The sequence below is a fragment of the Brachyhypopomus gauderio genome, chromosome 7 (assembly GCF_052324685.1).
Source record: "Brachyhypopomus gauderio isolate BG-103 chromosome 7, BGAUD_0.2, whole genome shotgun sequence".
NCBI lineage: Eukaryota > Metazoa > Chordata > Actinopteri > Gymnotiformes > Hypopomidae > Brachyhypopomus > Brachyhypopomus gauderio.
Window position 1 is genome coordinate 19225779 of NC_135217.1, and position 18986 is coordinate 19244764.

General features: G+C 41.4%; 2 protein-coding genes across 5 annotated transcripts; one reads left to right on the top strand and one right to left on the bottom strand.

The window, feature by feature from the left end:
* Positions 1 to 921: 921 nt before the first annotated feature.
* thtpa (thiamine triphosphatase) lies at positions 922 to 5004 on the bottom strand. 3 transcript variants are annotated; one of them, XM_077012326.1, is made up of 4 exons: positions 4787 to 5004; positions 3342 to 3417; positions 2351 to 2869; positions 922 to 1795 (listed from the first exon to the last, which is right to left on the bottom strand). In XM_077012326.1, exons 2-4 carry the CDS (start codon positions 3409 to 3411, stop codon positions 1698 to 1700), a joined length of 687 nt encoding a protein of 228 aa, XP_076868441.1. In that variant the 5' UTR covers positions 3412 to 3417; positions 4787 to 5004; the 3' UTR covers positions 922 to 1697. The 3 variants fall into 3 exon arrangements, with proteins under 3 accessions (XP_076868441.1, XP_076868440.1, XP_076868439.1); XM_077012325.1 differs by lacking the exon at positions 4787 to 5004 and adding an exon at positions 4624 to 4696; XM_077012324.1 differs by lacking the exon at positions 4787 to 5004 and adding an exon at positions 3509 to 3810.
* On the top strand, positions 4308 to 18496 carry zfhx2 (zinc finger homeobox 2). Of its 2 annotated transcripts, none has more exons than XM_077012313.1 (5): positions 4308 to 4459; positions 10298 to 10456; positions 11201 to 11264; positions 11421 to 15496; positions 15813 to 18496. In XM_077012313.1, the coding sequence occupies exons 1-5, from the start codon at positions 4454 to 4456 to the stop codon at positions 16185 to 16187; spliced, it is 4680 nt and encodes a 1559-aa protein (XP_076868428.1). In that variant the 5' UTR covers positions 4308 to 4453; the 3' UTR covers positions 16188 to 18496. The 2 variants fall into 2 exon arrangements, with proteins under 2 accessions (XP_076868428.1, XP_076868429.1); XM_077012314.1 differs by lacking the exon at positions 4308 to 4459 and adding an exon at positions 4510 to 4857.
* The last annotated feature ends 490 nt before the right edge of the window (positions 18497 to 18986 follow it).

An 18986-nucleotide genomic window follows, 5' to 3' on the forward strand; every position in this document is an offset into this window, starting at 1 on the left:
AGAGTTTCTGAACTCAGAAAAAAAGTGTTTTTAAGTTACAAGATTATAACCCTTGAGAAGCATGGTCTGGAGAACAAGAAGAACCTTGAAGGCCAGTGCTACGATGGCGCAGGTGTGGAGCGTGGGGAACGTGCAGATGTTCAAGCAAAATGTCTGGGTCTTATGTACATAACAAATGGCTGGAAGTGCACCAGGAGATGTTTGATGGTGCACTAAGGTAACTCCAACAGTGATACATGTTGGGCCTGTAGGCACATGGCATGTGGCAATGTTATAGACAGGTTGTACAGATGCTTGAAGAGATATCACATCTCAGAACCATCCACAAAGAGCTGTTGAAACAGGAGGACTGTTGGCTCAATTTGATTGGAATTTTGTTGGATCTCTAGTTCTGTCTAGAAATACGCCAAGTCCAGCTTTTTTGAGAGAGGAGGCTGCTGCGTTTTTGGCTGCAGCTTATAATTCAAATATTGAGGATCTCAAACGAGATACATCAGACAAGGAGAGTACTAGACAGATAAGGGGGAGAAAGGAGAGAACTTCCACTCTAAAGGATATCTCTGAGATTTTGTGCCCATACCAGGATGTTTTTTATGAGTTGTTCAGGTTGTGTTAAACAGCAGCGCATCCTGTGAATGAATTTTCTCTCAGGCTCATAAAGACTTATTTGAGTCTGCCTTGTTTGGCTGTACTCAGCATTAAATCAAAACTCACAAAAGCAGTACATCTACTGTATATAAACTCGTGAAGAATTTTGCTGAGCAACATGGAAATCGATGGATTCAGCTGTTTTAGTGTTGTTGTTATTGCTCTTGTTTTTTAATGTCTTTTCTTTTGCATATACAGTATTAATCTGTTCGAGCTACTGAGGGACAAATGGGAAAATGTGAGTTCTGGATAAACAATAATAGTAATGTCCAGTAGCTTGTTTGAGTGCCATGACCCATTTATTTCCACAGTGTATTTATGCTCACCTTAGTACAGGTCTGTCCACAGATCTTCATGGGCACGTTTATCTTTGGATAGTTTCTTCTTGTACAAATGCTGCAACTCGGACACTGTTCAAACACTGTTCGCTTTCCTTCTCACACATCTACCACTCATCACCTGTGTCTTACCTTTCATTTGATAATGCCTCACCTACAGTACTCTGGCCATATTATCTCCTAATAAGTGAGATCACTAGGTGTCCATATGATCAGTTCTTCCTAATATGAACTGTTTCACATGAAACCTCAAATGCAAGACAGATTGCATGAGATTAAGTCTGTATGAGTTTGTAAATGGTGGCCCGTGCCCTTTTGTAGTGTGTACATATACTATTTCTTATCAAAGTGATAATTGTGGTTTAATTCAGAATATATACATCTGCCAAATGTTGCCACCCTTCAAAAATACACCCCCTACAAATATTTTTTCTAGATCTGTCCCTAATGGCACTTACAGTTGACCATGGCAGCTCCATCAGGGCAGAAATGAATTAAATGGTGGCAAAGGTGGCATCTAATGCCAGTGCTGGCATTTTCTGTAGGGATGTATTATAGACATGCAGCAATGGGAGTGGTTGAAACACCTGAATGTAATTACAAGAGGTGTCTACATACCTTTGGCTATAAATGGTATCATTACATCAAATTTTGCAGCTTTTATACATTACTATTTTAATGACTAACTAATATACATTAGTTACAGTTTCTTTATAAGACATGAGCACGAACAAGCTGAGCGAAGTGGTCTGGGCGATACCGCTGAAGAAATACATGCATCTTCCCCTGAACCTTCTCACCATCAAGACCTTTGGAAGTAAACAGAAACAATAAACTGTTGAGGTCATTGCAGATAACCAGATGTGAATAATCACAGCTGTGGTAGCAAGTTATCCTTTCTGAGCAGTCGATCTGATCTGATGTATGCAAACACACTGCTAAAGGAAACAGACTGTTGTAATGGACCAGAAATAACTAATTCCCAGTCCTACTTTGTGTGGAGCCTATTAATACATACACTTACCAGAGCTAACCACTCCTTTAGTCTCAGAGGGACTTGGAGACTGAATTCAATTTTGCTCTTTAGTAAATTAACTATTGTGAGTTAGATATTGATTGGCCTTCCATAGTTTGATTCTAATTATTCAAATACCTACATACCACATTGTGAAAGTACACCTTATATAAGTATGCATGTTTATAAAGGTGTATTATACATACAGAGAGAATAAATTATTTAGTATTTGGATAATTACAGAGAAACTAACTTACACACACCACACACCTTAGATCCAACGAGGCCGAGACATCATGCTGTCCTGATGATATTAAGGTCAAACGGCCTACACACCCCAATCACTTACCTAATTTTTCCGCTGTCATTTCAATCCTCTGCAGTGCAGACTGCATGTTGCCTCCTTCTGAAACTAGAACTTCTATCTCCCCCACACAGTAGCCAAAATCAGCTTGATCCAGATCCACTCGTACTCTGCTCTCCTCTCCTTCATCACCCAGCACATAAGAACATCGCGTGGTGGTGAATTCCGCAAAGCACCGCAGCTTCAAATCGTTAAGCCATGTTTCTTCCTTGCTGTCACTGTTAAGTTGCTTCATCTGTGAGGAGTCCAATACGTCTTCTCCAGTCCCCCTGCAGTTTTCCGTTATCCCCATAACCTCAGACCTAATTTGCAGTAGATTTGTCACCTCTCTGTAATTAGTGCACAGTGCTTCTGCTCTTTGCTCTGGTTTTGTATGTGAGAACGCAGGACATTTTAGCTCCCAGTTGTCCTCTCGCTTCCGCAACCAGAAGTCTCTCAATGTTAACGTGAAGTCTTGCGTGTCGAAATACTGGTCTTTGAATTGGTACTGACCGATGCAAACAGCTAGAAGGAAAGAACGACTTTAAGAACTTTAAGGACAACTTTCAGCCATGGTGCTGTATTGTTATGTTATGATGTCCTAAACACAGTGGCAATGACTATGCAGGTAAATGCATTAATGACTTGCTGTAGTGTTTATAAATCTTTGTAGTGGTAGAATTAAGCAAATAGTATATCGACAATGGTTACAGATTTATGAGAAAAATGGTACTGTCACAATAATTTTGGGAAGGTGCTGAGGACTGCGTTTCTAAGTCATGCAGAATTGACACTTCACATACAACTGCATATTGCTCTTTAACACTGGTTTGGGGCTAGTTTGGCTTTTTTATTCTTCCTATTACAAGATTATTTGTCTTATTACAAAATTATTCTTTTTTTTATATATTTTAATACAAAAAACGCTCACTTTTAGGATGCCTTAGACAATTCATATAATTAATATAAAACATAACATTTAATTGCAACTACACACCTCCAAGCTTCTTCAGCTTCCCTTGGATGTCTGGGTCACACACAAATTTCCTCTCTACCTCCACTGGCATTTTGCACTGAAAGCACAAAAGAAAAACAGAACAATTATGTTTTCTCCCATGCAACTTGACACTTTAATTTAATTAAGGCACTTTCTTTCCTACCTACCAACTATTACTTATGGTGTAGGTCAGATGAATGTAGGTCAGATTAATTAAACAGACGTAGTGTTCCACACAAGACTTTACGCTAGTTTGTGCTGATAACGACAACGATTATTATCCGAAATTATTCCGATCGTTTAACCCACAGTTATACCAGATGCCTCGTATTTTTATACGTATCCGGAAGCTATTGCCCACACGTTACTGAGAACGGCCATAGTTAAATACAGCTGGGTACAAACCCTAGCACGGAGCACAATTTAGGCAGACTATTTAATTCAGGCACATTTACGGGCACCATGATTGCTGTACGTCATCTCGCGTATCTTATGCGCAATGGGGTCGGATTATTCTTTTTTTTTTTTGTAAAATTAAGAAGTTTTTAAGTGGTTCCAAATAATTGTGAAGAACACGCATTGAGAATATATATAGAGCATGACGTGTATTTATAAAACCTGCATTTTTATGTACTCGTTAGAATTAAGGTACAAATGTATTTTCTCTTGTTCGTGGATGTGTTTTTTTCCCCGCAGTATCCAGCTGTACTCCGATATGTTAAGAGTTGAGTGTACTAGACAAGGTTGTTCAGATCATAGAAACGTTACCGACCTAATTAATTGTAGGCCACAGTCGACGGGCACTTATCTAACGTTTCCCCCATATTATTAAAGCTGGTGGTATTTTTTTATAGTAAACATTAACGAAAAGCCGAATTAAGGATGTAAAAAATTCAAAAATATTTTAATCTCAGCTGAGTTATTCAGTAGGCTGTTACTAAATACATCCTTGTTGAATGTCAGCGGTCAGCTTTGGGGGGTGCTGTTGTGTGTTTACTAGAGGAGAGCGAGAAAAGAGTGAGCGAGGGAGGGAGAGAGGGAGAGAGAGGGAGAGAGGGAGAAAACTTTTCAGTTTTAAAGAGCGAGAGGAAGCGTGCGCCGGAGTCCTGACTATGCAGGTAAACGCATTAGCTAATTGCTGTAGTGTTAATTAAACGATGTCGCGGCCGGATTAAGCGCGAAGTTGTGATCCGCGGCGCCGCGAACTTCGTTATTTTTTAAAGGACGACTGATTATTACGGCGTGTTGGATTTTACGGGGTGAATTTAGTTGGATTTCGGACCTTAAATTCCAAACTTTTTTCTGCCCTCGTCTCCCTTTCGCTCCCGACATCCGTTCAACGTTGGCCGTGTGCACGTAGCTCTTTTCGCAGCTAGCGTTTTTAATCCCGTCGTTAATTACTGTGCGCCGCAGTCGTAAAACATAGTTATGTTTGTCATTATCACCTTGTTTGGCTCTGAATGATGAAGTTAGACCTCGAATGGCACGATTCGGATTTGTTCAGCAATGAGAGAAGGTAGCTGGTAAACGTATTTTTCCCCCCACACACATCTGTTAAAGGAATCCAAATTCATTAATTAAATAGCTTAGTCGATGTAGGCCTCAATTTCCGTTGTTGAGCAAACGGCGGGCGGTGTGTATGCGTGCGCCCGACCAACAGGCTACAATCTGCGGGGTGAGGACACTAATCAAGGCCGCGGTCGTAAATGAGTGGGATAAAAGCCTATTTACCAAATTCAATTAGTGCATTTTACTTGACTTTGTTTCTCGCGTAGCGCCGAGCGGCGTGCGGGTTTGATGTACAACATGTCCGCCCGCGCTCCAGTTTCTGGCGTTTATTCCAAGTTAATTTGGGTTTCGTGGCTCGATAGCGCGGCGAATAATTAGTTGGCCAACGTTGGTCAATTTGTTTAGTTTTTAGCTGGCTAGGTGAGGCGAGTGTGTGCAGACAACTCGTTCTCTTTTGTTGAGCGTCGAAACGCCGATTAAAACGCCTCAAATTCGACAACGTCGCTTTCTATCAAAGTTGGGAGCGAGTGATTTGTCGGTGCGGACCGGACCGCGTTGTGCCCCGGCGGTGTATTTGTCATTATCGGGGCTAATTGGAGCGCTAGCCAGCTCACACTTTTCTGTGGCGCCGCCGCTAGCAGGACGAGCTAGCCGCGCTGCTAATTGGTCCGACGGCTGTGTGTGGGTCGTGCTAATGAGGCTCTCCGTTAATTAACCGCGTTATTGGGAGTTGTGGCGGACGCGCCGTCCTCACTCGACTCGGACCGCGCGGTTTGCGTCGTGCCCGTTGTTTTTGTTCGTCGTGCTGGACTTTTCGGGACTAGTTGGGAGTACTTTTATTTGGGAGTGTGGACCCGTTCCGAGTAGCACGGAGGCTAATTGGCACGGAGACGCGGCTAGCGGACGGACTACTGCAAACGGGCACTGGTGGCATTTGGTGCTCTGAACAGTTGCATCATTCACCGCGCGTCTAACATTGTTATTTTTGCACACAAAAGCAAAATTCTTTACATTTTTTAACACAATTAATGAAGTGTTTTTTCCGTTATTTATTTATTTTTTATCCTATTTGGCCGACGAGTGTTTGTTGTTTATTTATTTATTTTAAAGCGACATTATACTGCAGTAAAACGATGAGGACCTGGATGTAGCCCTAATGAGTTTTTAATCAAAAGGTCTTGACAAGTGGCGTCAGTTTTCTGACGTGATTATAATCGTGTCGCTGCGTGCCGTTTGATGGACAAACCCCACATCCTCCTCTGGTCTCCTGCTGTTTGTGGGTTGCCTTAAATTAAGTGACACTGCTTTATATGTGCACACAGTTATTACTGGCTTGCTGAAATTGAATTTTGTTTGTGTAGCAATATTGTTCAATGTGATTTGAACACATTAGAATAGTGCAGTTGTGGCGTTTTCACCTGTGGCCTGGTCCGGTCTAGTCAGACCTGATTTTAATTGGAGATCCATGATAGCATTGACCCAACGTTACCTGGCGGCAGACTGAAGTCACCATGTCAATATTGGCTTATTAGGTTGTTGCAATGTTATTAAGGACCAAAACAACACATTAACGAATTTCTCCTTGTGAAGAAAAAAAAAAGTCTTGAGTATTTGTAAACGGGTAATCTTTGGTGGTGATTTTATTCCTGATACTCAGCTGTGATATTTGGGTCCGTGTCCTGGGACAGTTGTTGAGTTTACTGTGTCGTTGGAAGTTGCCTACCATACCTGCAGAAGTCTTTCCTTGCAGAGGAGGCAGGTTTGACCAGAGTTTGTCCTTGGTGAGCGCTACCAGTCACACTAAAAGTGTTTTCAGTGCTTGAGCACCCTTATCTGGCAAGACGAGTATCCTTTCCAGTGTAGTCTAATATTTCCTCTGTTAGCAAATGGGATTAGTATTTGCAGCAATACAGGTAACTGTTTTCTACTGGTTTTGAGGGGGAGTTAAAGGGGGTTTCAGTAAAAGCCACATTTTATTGCACACTTGTTATTTGTGTGTAGTAAATGCTGTAGTGCAGGTCTGCCATGCAAATTATTGCATGAAGTTGTTACCATGCAATAACATACATCAGAAACTTTGAAAAATGCAACATGGGTCTTTTACAGGCAAACTGACAAGTTAGAGGAAACTGTCTTTTATGAGCATTCCTTATCTGAATGAAATTACATGTGTGTGAATAAGAAAAATATGAGTGACCTTGCATGCCATGTAGCTTAATCTTATTATCTGGTGGAGGGAAAATAAGTGGTGAAGACTACGTGGCAGATATATACATGTCACACTGGATACATCTGCTCCATTTATCAATGGAGTATGAAGTTATGCCCATATGTTGTACATAACATTTTTGACTTAATGCATATTTATATACATGTTAAAACATATTATATTAACTAGTAATTGCAAACAGAACAGTGTGCCCAGTAAATGTTCCACGAAGCATAGTACTGCATTGCATTTCCAAGCTACAGCTGTTAGACATCTTACCGCAGTGATTCCCCTTAGGTAAGACTGCTGTGTATGATCTGAGGAATGCCTCCATTTGCATCACAACTATTTATTGGCTTCTTTGAGTTGCATAGTAGAAGGCTGATCTCACTGACGATCTCACTGAAAATTGATCGCACAATTCTTAGGCTCTATGATACTATATGAGAAATGTTTCTGCTTAAATATAAATCACCAAGATTGTGCTCTTGTCCAAAAGTTTGAGCTGGCCATGAAGAACTAAAGAATTTGGCACGGAGAGAGTTTTTCAGTTTTCATAAGAATAATTAGTCCCTGGAATACTTTACTAAGCTCTTCTGATGTTAAACAGCTAACACACATTTTCCAGTAAAATTTATTTGAAGTGTTAGTAGTAGTGACCACAATTTATTACACACCTTACTAGCTGAGTCAATATCAGATGTTGGTCACTGAGATGACGTTACAGTGAATTGGGACCGTATGTGTGTTCATATATTGGAAAAATATTTGTGCATATTGTTATATCATTGATAAATGGTAGAGATGAGTTTCTGATGGTGCAGTGAAATTTTTTTGCTCAAGCCTTAACTGCTTAAACTGCTTAAATATTTATTTGATAAAATATACAGGAATGTCACATAAAGCCATTCAAATATCAGTGCGTGTTAGCGTTCACCACCTTCTTCCCACTATTATACAAATGAGATGGTTATAATTGTTCGTGGCTTTTCTAGAATCTGGATTTCGAGTTTGTGAGGTAATGCGTAATCTGTACTCTGCACACTTCCTATGTTGTGGGTATATAATAAATAAAAGTTGTTTTGGAAGTGTGCGTCCATCTTGAAATATGAGGATTCTAATTCTAGAATCTACCATCAGCTAGAAAGAAAATGGACATAGAATGGGTGGAGAACGAAGGGGTCCAACTTCACATGAGCTCAATCCATTAAATCAAGTGTCTAAGGGGGCAGGGGCACTGATAAAGTGTTTTCAAAATGTGTCATATTTGCTTAGGAATGATTGACCATTACTGTCGCATTTAACCTCTTCTTTGAGAAGGCTGTTGTATATATATTTTTAATAACAAATATTTTCTGTTAAACACGTATTTTGCTCTTAATATGAAATGCAATAAAATATTTTGCTCATATGTCAGATCTATAAAATAGTCACATATAAAAAAAATTTACTGTATAGTTAAGTGTTTTTGCAGGTGGATTAACTTTTTAACATATACACACACACACACACACACACACACACCATTCACACCTGTACACATGAGGCATGCAGTACTGTAATTTCTCAAGCCTAGCAAACAAATTTCCATTTTTTGTAGTTTTGACTCATTGTGAAAGGATAAAGTAAACACAGTCCTATTTTTTTTTATTTAGAAGTTGAAAAAATATCCTTGCAGTAGTAGGCCAGAGATATTGCTTTCCTGAGACTAGCATGATGTCATTTTATGGATATCAAATGATGTAAATAGTTAATGTATGGAGCATAAACATGGCAAATATAATTCCATAATTTTTACCTTCAGTGCAGAGATAGTGTCATGGCTTCTACACACAAAGTAGTCTCTGAAGGTTCTCAACAGTTCAGATGGAGATAGGTGTAATGTATGTAACATCTAAAGGTGGCCACAGTGCAGCAACCCCTAAAGTATACTGCTGGGATAATTAATGGAATATTCCTCCAGAGTATTAGAGTTCACAGCACATACACTGTGATCATAATAAGGGAAGAAGTGGTCATGGGTTATAGAGCCTGTATCTTTTCATTTTTGCTCTTTGTTTTTAATGTATCGTTTACCTTTGAATACTTCAGTTGGTTCCAGCCAGTACTTGCTTACCAGGTGACCTTATATAAAATATGTAATAACCAGAAGTAACAGGTGGCTATTTTCTCAGTATATCGCAAATAACCATTATAAATCGTGATAATTTTGGCTTTCGTGCATCAATACCTTTGGTAGGTCCCAGTCAGGAATGACCTACTGCAACATTTGGACTACAAGTGATTAAACAGTGGAATAACAGCACCTCTAGTAAACGTATCTGACAGAACAATCTGACTTACATGTCACTGATTCAGGGTTCACTATAGTCCAAGATAAAATGTCCTGGCCACAATAGGAAAATCTCCTTTGAGTAATCCTTTTGAGTAATTCCACCATCTGACTGCAAAATAATTTTTTTAAAAGTACATGCTTGAAGATGACCGTATGAATCACTTTCTGCAAGTTACATTTCTGTGGTTTGAAGTAGGCCAACACAACTCTTGTAGGATTTTAAGATGATTAGGGAGTTACGCTGTCAGTGTACACTTCTTATTGCAATCTGTCTCAGTGTGGTACATTTGTTTAACAGAATAGTGTGGTATTAAACTAATATTAAATGTCTCTTGGGTTCAGAATTTCAGTAAAGATGTTCCTTGGAAAGTTTCAACAGTGCACGTACTCGGCATCCAGTTGTATGCCAAGCACAGCATACAACCAGCATCGCTAGTGGGTTAGTCAGCAGAGAGAGAGGCGCACTTCACAACATGACATTACTGTTCTGCTATGTGAAAAGGAACTCTGGCTGATTAAGCAATGTACATTTATAATTTAGCAATGTATCTCCTGTAAAGTGTGTCTCTCATAATGCCATTTATTTCTGATTCTCTTTTGGAAATGTAAGCAGTATGATATGAGACAGAGAAGTTACCTGTTTACTGCTGTGCACAGCTCATTTGCCACATTAACCTCAGCGAGGGTGAATGCAGACTGGAGCTGCACCTGTCTTTCTGCAGTAGGCCACAAATACACCGGCGTCATGAGGACGGGCCTCGTAGAGAGCCCCGGTCATCCCTGTGTAAACTAGTGATAATCACTGGTATTCATATCCACAGCCATGATTAGTGTTTAAGAGGTGTTGGAAGGGAATCGCACCGTGTGCTGCCCGTTTGAGTGATGGTGTGTCTGTGAATCCAGGAGGAGCTGGGAGAGACCATGGGCGGTGACAGTGACTGGGGCTCACTGTGGATCTGTCCCTTGTGTCAGCAAGGTCAAACGGACCGTGATGCCCTCGCTTTGCACCTGACCGAGAAACACAGTGTGCTTCCTGCTTGTCTCGATAAGCTCCTGGACATTGTGAGTGTTTATTCTCATTAGTATTTGTACCATTATAATATTACTGGTTATCTGATATGGGTGTCTTGAGGGCCAGTAGCAGTTACCAGTACCAAAGAGAAGAGTGTGGCTGATGCCAGTAAGCCAGTATTTTATTATACTTGAACACAGGCCTTTTAGGTAAAATTAATAACCTAAAACAATGTAATGAAATGTTATAGAAATTTTTATATCAGGCAAATTAAACAACATACTCTCGACTTTGAGAAGTACGAAATGACGAACATTGCCACAAAGGCAATAGTAAAACCAAGTGAAATCTATATTGTGTATTGGAACCCACAAAAGCTGAGCTGAACAACATTCGTGGAGGGATCTAGATAGTCTGCTCAGAACACAGGCCGTCAGCCCCTGTTGGCCATATCGTACCCAAAACGGACACTGCCCATGTTAACGCATTGTAAACAAACATTGACAAGCACTTTTTACTAAATAAGACTGAGTATGTTCGCCGTGTCTATTAATGAACGTGCTGATCATGCTCATAATACCCAACTGAATAAAAGAATCAATAATTTTCTGGTAGTAATCCTTCACCGAACAATAACTAATGTATTTGATGTTAACATAATGCAAAGCTGTCTATTGTATTAGCATTGTCTGTTTCATTGGTGCCATCAGCTGACCGATAGTAAATTGGCAGTTATTAATCTATGATAGTATAACATTTTAAACTTTGTCTTCTTTTGATTAATTCCTCATTAGGCAGTAACGACGATGCACCATTCCAGTGATGAAAACAGAGAATCCAGTGCTCAAAATGATACCAGTAGGTTCAGTTATATTACATGACAGGCTTTTAATTTTTTTTATTTCACTTGTCATTCATATACTTATACATAATTGCATTAATCACCACTGAAATGAATTATGGTAATTGTTTTGTCAGAAAAATGACATGTATTTTTTTTCTGTTCTTTGAAAGATGGCATATCACAGCAGAAGTGTTTAGAAGGCACCAAATCCCCTTTAATGGCTTCCCAGATTGAGGGTGAATCTACTGATGCAAGCGACAAAGATGGTTCTTCCCAGGAAAAGGAGATGGATGATGAAATGGGAGAAGTGAAAAATGAGGAGAGTGACTGGGGAACCTTGGAATCAGATCAGGAGAATGTTACCCAGTCTGTAAGAACATCAGAAGCATCTGTCACCAATGACAAATCAACCGATAAAAGTGGCGAAGGTGACATCAACCGTCCATTCAAGTGTCATGCCTGCTTGGAGTTCTTTCCCACCAGATCAGCATTGAGTGTACACTATAATTCAACCACCCATATCCAAAGGATGAGAACGGGAGCGGGGAATGAAAACGATCCTTCAACCCCATTTCTTTCTCGCCCGTACGTCTCCAGCAAACCTTACCAGTGTGCCGTGTGTCGTGTCTCTTACAATCATGCCATCACCCTGGAGAGTCATTTGAAATCTGTATTGCACCAGAGTCGCAGCAGGAGCGCTGGAACTGCTGCCACTAATTCCACAACGACTGCAGGAACTGGAGGCATGATGGCCAACCTAGCGACTACCACTGTGGGTAACACCTCACAGTTGGCTTACGCCACGACTAGTAATTGTGTCACACAAGCAAGCCTGACTGCGTCCCCAGCAATGACCAAAGATGGAGAGCAGGTCCAGTCTCATCCAGCTCCTTCTCTGCTCTCCTCTCCGGTGGCCTCAGCACAGGCTGTGTCTGCTTTTCTCACTCTCCTGACCTCTAGTCCCAACTCTCTCCCTCACTCCATCCTCCCCTCCCTTTTTGCTGCTGGAGGAGGTACAACAACAGGTGCAGCAACCCCTCAGCTAATGCCCCAGCCTCAGATGCTTATGCCCCTTATCCTGAACGGACTCCAAGCCCAGAGTCCAAGCCCTGAGTCCTCCAAACAACTTTTGCAGCAGACTGTCCCAGTCCTTGGTCTCAGTGCAGCACAGCAGGCCCTCTTGGCCCAAGGACTTAGTGGTTTGCAAAGTCAGTGGGCTGCTTTTGGGCTCTCCAACATGACTCAGAAGATGTCGGAAGAGAACGATGATGTGGCTGTAAAGGGAGTTGCAGCAAAAGTGAAAAATGAGATTAAGCAGGAGCCTAGTGATCAACAGGTGCCGCAGAAGGCAGAAGATACCTGGACAGATGATGATGTTTCTGTAAAAAATGTTAGTGGGAAGGTGGAGCATAAATTAGTGTGTCAGAGTTTAACATGTGAGGGTAAAGATGAGGATGTTGTAGTGTGTGGTAGCAAGGAACAGGAGAAAGATCCAATGGATATGGAGAGCACAGCTGAAGGGGTGACTTTGGAGGAAAATGAAAAAAGAATCCTAAATATCGATGCAAATAAAACTTCAACCCAAATCCATCAGCATCATATCCCATCGTCGTGTCTAACTGAATCGAATCAGTGTCCTGTGCACAGCCATAAACATACCGTGAACAGTTCTGAATTAAAAACGAGTGTTGCAAAATGTAACCCCTCAAACATTAACCTTGCCTTAATTTCCTCAGGCCATAGGAGTGCTAAGGCTCGTCCGTACTTGTCCTCTGGCCCTCCAGTTCTAACTGAGTTTCAGTCTCAGGTTCTGTGGGCCTTTCTGGAGTCAAGAAATGAGGCTGATGCAGCTAGTCCACCAAGAGAGGACTGCGAAGCTCTTGGCAGGGAGGTGGGACTGTCTGAGGAGGAGGTCCGAAGATGGCTGTTGGATGCCCGTCGTGCCAAAGACAGGCAAAGTGCAGAAGGGATGGATCACGATGAGGGGGAAGGAAGTACGGAAGACGATGAAGGTGCTCTGATGATAGACGAAAGTGAATATGGGCAGAGTCCATCAGCTGCAAGCAGTCATGCAATGGATCTGTCTACCAGCGCTGAGAGACACGGTGAAAAGACAGATAAGGAAAACCAAGGAGACTCGTGTTTGACCTCTGACTCAGAAAATGAAGAATTCTACACGTCCGTTATTGTGACGGATGAGGAGAGTCAAAGTAGCTCGCTGAAGGAAGAGCCAGGTAGCCCAGCTAAACAGTCTTTACAGGTCGACACATCAGGTGAGAAGTCGGGTGGTGGAGGAAAGGTTCTCCGATCCACTACGGTCTTTCTCTCAGATGCAGAGGAAGAGGATGACGATGACCAGACTGCAAAAAAGAAAAAGAGAAAGAGGGAGGTAGATAAGGAGGAGCTGGAATGCAAAAAAGAGAGGCAAGATGCTGATCTGGATCTTCAGCTCGAAGCACAAGCTGACCCACCAACTCCCCTTTCAGTTGCAGTTGACCATCAAGGTCTTCCAGCTGGAATCTTACATCCCTTGCCCCTCTCCCTTTCACTAGCCCCATTTTCCACTCAGTTATTCAGTCCCTATGTCCTCTCTGTTCCCTCATCTGTGGTTGGAGTCGGTGTTTCCGAAGGAGACCGAGCCTTCACAAGTCCTGCAACCATTCGAAGTCATGCTCCATTCTCTGACCCTCTTCATGCGCCAGCCATTGGTGCTCTTGCACAGTCCACCCGATTCTTATCTAACGGCAGTGACTGTGAGTCTGCCCTGGATCTCAGCGTTGGGAAGAACCACAGCTCTACACCATCCGCATCTGTCTCATCAAGTAGCAAGACATCTATACAAAAGACCAATTTGCTTGATGGTCTTGGGCTGAGGCCGACAACAGTTGGGGTCCCTACAGATGGGAGTCTTATTGTTGTTCAAGTGAAGCCTGATTCTGCCATTGCAATCCCAAACTCCAGCAACAGTACCCTTGGTAACAGCAATAATTTGGCTAAGACTAGCACTGTGTTCATGAGAGCAGCAGAGAAAGTGAGTACCTCCTTAATGGAGCGGGAGAAAGAAAGTGAGCGAGAGAAGGTAAGAGAACAAAAACGACCTAATGCTCGACGGTTCAGGGATATGAGAAGGTCTAGGACTATCATTCAGGCTGACCAGCTGGATGTGCTCTATGGATGTTATTTCAAAGACCCAAACCCAGGAAAGCATGAATTTGAGCAAATATCTGAGTGGGTTCATCTTCCAAAGAAGGTGGTCCAGATATGGTTTCAAAATATGAGAGCTAGAGAACGAAAAGGAGAGGTCCGCTTCATCAGTGATGGAACTTTGGCAGCAGTTGGTAAACCACTTATAAAGTTCACTTGGCCACTAGCTAAGCCCATTTTCTCAAGTACCCCCAAATCTAACTCCAGCTCTACAAACCCCGTCTGGGCCCCTTCTAAGACACAAACTGGCAATGCCCCCCCAAAGACAGAGAAGGTTAAAGAAGTCAAGGAATCACTGAAGATCCCCATCCAAGGTCTTGGTAAGCCAAAGGAGATAGCATCCTCTTCTGCTGTTGCCAGCAGTACATCATCAGCATTCAAGACCAAAGGTGAAGCAGTAAACACAGTGTCAATGGTTAAAATAGCTCCCAAAGCTGTGGCCTCAGCAGTTTCAGTTCCTATACAAAGCAGCAGCTCGGCTGTTTCTCGAAATCCCCCGAAGAACAAGACTGAGGAACACACAGAAGCAGACAAGGCCGACGAGAAGGTTGGTCATGATCAAGGAAAACCTGGTCCTGGGGCGACCCCACGCCTGGTGCCAAAAGTGCCCACTACACAAATCAGCAAATCTCCCACAGCAATGTCACAGAAACACAATGGACTGAATTACTATGCTCAGAAAGGTCAAATCAAGATCAACACCCTGTCCAGAGAGCAGCTGGGCCTGAGCACCTCACGGCCCGCACTCACTACCCCGTCTGTTGTAGCACCTTCCGTGACTCCCACTACGCCACCATCCAGTCAAAGCCAAAAAGAAGCAAGCTGCGTGCAGCAGCACTCCACTCCAAGGAGACCTCGCACACACCTGAACTGTCTGCAGTTGTCCATCCTGCAGTCTTGCTACGAGACCTGCGCTCACCCTAACGCTCTAGAGTGTGAAGCAGTGGGTACCGAGCTCGGACTTCCACTTAAAGTGGTGCAGATCTGGTTCCAAAACACTCGTGCCAAGGAGAAACGCTGGAGGCTGCAGCAAGAGAAGCTGGTAAGGTGTTTTTTGTTTGTTTGTTTTTTTTTCTTCTTTCTTTTCTCTTCTGTGCTGTAAATTGACACAGAGTTCAAATACATGTAGGTCATAATTTGTCCAATTTAGTGCTAAAGCTTTCAACCATCCATCCATGCATGGCACTTCACTATTGCTACAGTAGGACACTGAATATTCATACTAGAATTGTATTAATCTGCCATTTTTACCTTTGTATCTGGTTTCCAGTTGCTTTGGTTTTTTCTGATTTCTGCTGGTGAAATGAACACACGTTAACACCTGAAATTATCCTCCTGTCTTGTTGTCCATTATACAGTCTCCTAACTCCAGCGACCCTTCCAAGAAGGTCGACATCAGCTCGGGCAGCTACCTGCAGTACAGTGCGCTCAGAGCCAACCGTCCAATCCTGCCTAAACCAGTGCAACTGACAGTTCTGGAACCCTCTCCACCTCCCAGTGTGGGACAGCCAGCAGGACGCGAGACACTAAGAGGCAAATGTGAAGTCTGCGACGTGGAGTTTGAGTCCAGGGCCGCGGCACGTGACCACGTCTTCTCTCCACGGCATCTTGCCACGCTGAGAACCACTAACTTTGGTCAGCCAGCAGCTTTGGCTAACAGCGGATCCGCCACTGGAGCCGCTGGTGTCGTGAGCCAGTCTTCTTCCCCATCACCAGCTAGCAGCACCAGCTAAGAAATTGACTGAGTTGGTGAATTTAGTGGACCCACTAGGCTCTTAAGCTTTTAATAGACAGACAAAAAGGTGCTTGTCTTTCAAGCTGATGTTCTTTGGAGCCTGCAAACGTACTTTGGGCCCAGAGAACTCTTCAGTTTTCTGCTGCCTGGCTGGATGTCAGCAGGACATTTATCTTTGGTTCTGAGCAGGACTTGTTTTAATGACTTATTGCCACCACATCATTTCACTAAAAATAATCAAATGAAACGGTTATACTGGACATGCAAATACAATGTAGTAATGGTCCTGTTATGTCTTTTCACTGCTTTGTCTCAATTTTAAGCATATGTTCCTGTTGTGCTTGTTTATTATCCTGTCATTCTTAATCACAACACTTGGTCTGATTGGGAGAAATTCCAATGATGAACCATCTTAAGCTCATCAAAAGCTCTTTGAATTAATCATTGTGTAAATGGTACTGCTTTTGTTTGAGACAGGTGGACTTCAGTCTGTGTCCAGACATTTTGTATTTTATCAACATTTCAGAGTTCTATCTTGATCAAACCGTCTTTTCAGAAATTTTCAAAAAAGTCATTGTTGGACATTAAGTAGGAGTTTTACAACTGATTAAGTGAATCAGATCATGGATATGCATCATAGATATGTCTAAACTGTACACAAACCTACTGGGAGGTTCAGGGATTGGAAGCAAATAATTAAATGCATATGGGTTTTTTTTTTTTTTTTTTTTTTTTTTTAGGAACCAATGAAATTCATGAGAGTGATCTGGATCCAGACCTGTTATAAAATCAAGGAAGTTGTTAATGAGACAATGGCTCCTCCATTTGCCATCATGACAATCCTACCTTCCTTTGAGCTTCACAGGCTTAAGATGTCAAAATATCACCATTCAGCACTTTGTTTCTTTAAAGGTTTGAAGCGTTTTAAAAATTTTTCACATTGCTCAAAATAAACATTTTGTTTTATAGCGATGTCTTACTGTATGTCAAATTGTACTGAAGTGTTACCAGCTTTTGCTGTTTGGTTTATTACTTTTGATTTTCTAGAGACCTGATGAGCTGCACTTGGTCAAAAATGAAAAGGATCAGACAAAAAGCCAAAGTCAGTCCTATACTGTTAAAGAAAAAATTTTATGATTTTGATACAAATTTGTGAAACATGAAATTATAACAACTCCAATTTTTTTTCTTTCCATTTTAAAGCTTGGGTCCTGGCATGTCCCATATAATCACTGCTAATTTACAGTATACACCAAACCTTTTTCTGAATGAATATGGGAGTGAACATTAATTTCTGAACCTTATTCTTTTTCTTCATCATTGTGTTAAAACATTTTATGTGAGTGCAAACTGAAAAACTTGTACTGGATAGTAGTCATACAGTATACTTATCCCAATGCCTGTGCAAGCCTCCTCTTGGGTACCAGAGGGGGTATCTTTGGTGGTTCAGTTCACTGTGATGATTCATTGTGATATGGACTCTACTCCGCAGGGCAAAAGGAGGTGCGATTTGAAGGACAAGAAATACTAAAGAGAATTGTCATTTTGGTTTTAAGTTGTATATTATAATAATTATTATTAATGATGTTACTATTAATAGTTTAACAAAATGCAAAACTAAAAAGTAACTTTTTTAAAGGAACTATATTAAGAAAGTGGTATTCCAAAGTTATTCTTCCTCTTGCTTTCTGTCATTACAATACCAAAAAGCATTTTAAGGATAAAACAGTGGGAGAGATGTTTATAATGCAAAACATGACTGATTTCCCACACCTCGACACTTTGAGTTAGTACAGGACGTTCGATGCACTGCGCTGCAAGCAGGTGCACCTCAGCCAACACAAGGTGGAGCACTTGGATATGTATTCAGAGTGTTTATTAACACGCCTCTGCAATTATTTTGTAGCACTCGGTGAGAAGCTGCAGCTTGCGTTCACTGAACACGAACTGGATGGAGTGCTACCGGAAAGGAGTCACATTGTGTTGCACCGTTCAAAGTGGATAGGTAGAATAGAGACCTGCTTTTTGTCTGTTTTTGTTTGTTTTACATTAACACTTATCACATGTTATAACTACTTGCTATTGTTTTCATTACTATCATCCCTGTTTTGATTATTATTGATTCATAACGGTTTTAATAGCATCTCTATCTTCACTGAGATGGTCTTGGTATACTGAGCAATGATGGTGACAGTGTTGTTATGAAATATTAGATTATTGTTTAAGCTTGTTTTGCTTTCCTTGTACCTTCATTTTGTGTTGGAGCTCCATTTTTTCTTATACAAAAAATAAACTGACCTTCATTTAGTGGCGTTAAGGTTGTTGATAAACCTTTTTTTTTATAAGTGTTTATCCTGTCATTTTTTGGGAGTTGTGAATATCCCTGCCTAGCCTTTTCTGTGAGGTGTTGAAGGCTGTTATACAGAATGTTGTTATAACTAGGCTTATTTACTTGTTGGTTTGCTGATATTGATGAGGTTTTAAATTAGAGCAGACAGGAGACAATAGATTTCTCTTTTAACTTTAAAGTATCTTAATCATGTAAGTACTAGTTCACTCACACCTCCCTTGGGACTGCAATGTGGTGGATAAATGTTTATTTAATTCCAAACTCATGGATTTTCTATGTAGATAATACACTCTGGTTCACCCGGATGCTAAATTGTGAGTAAAACTATGATCAATTTAACATTTAAAACATTTCCTCATTAACAGAAGAGTAAAATATAATTAATCCCCACATAGTCGAGCAAAGCTATTCTGTTAATTTGCTATCTAAAACGTTGTGTAACGTAGC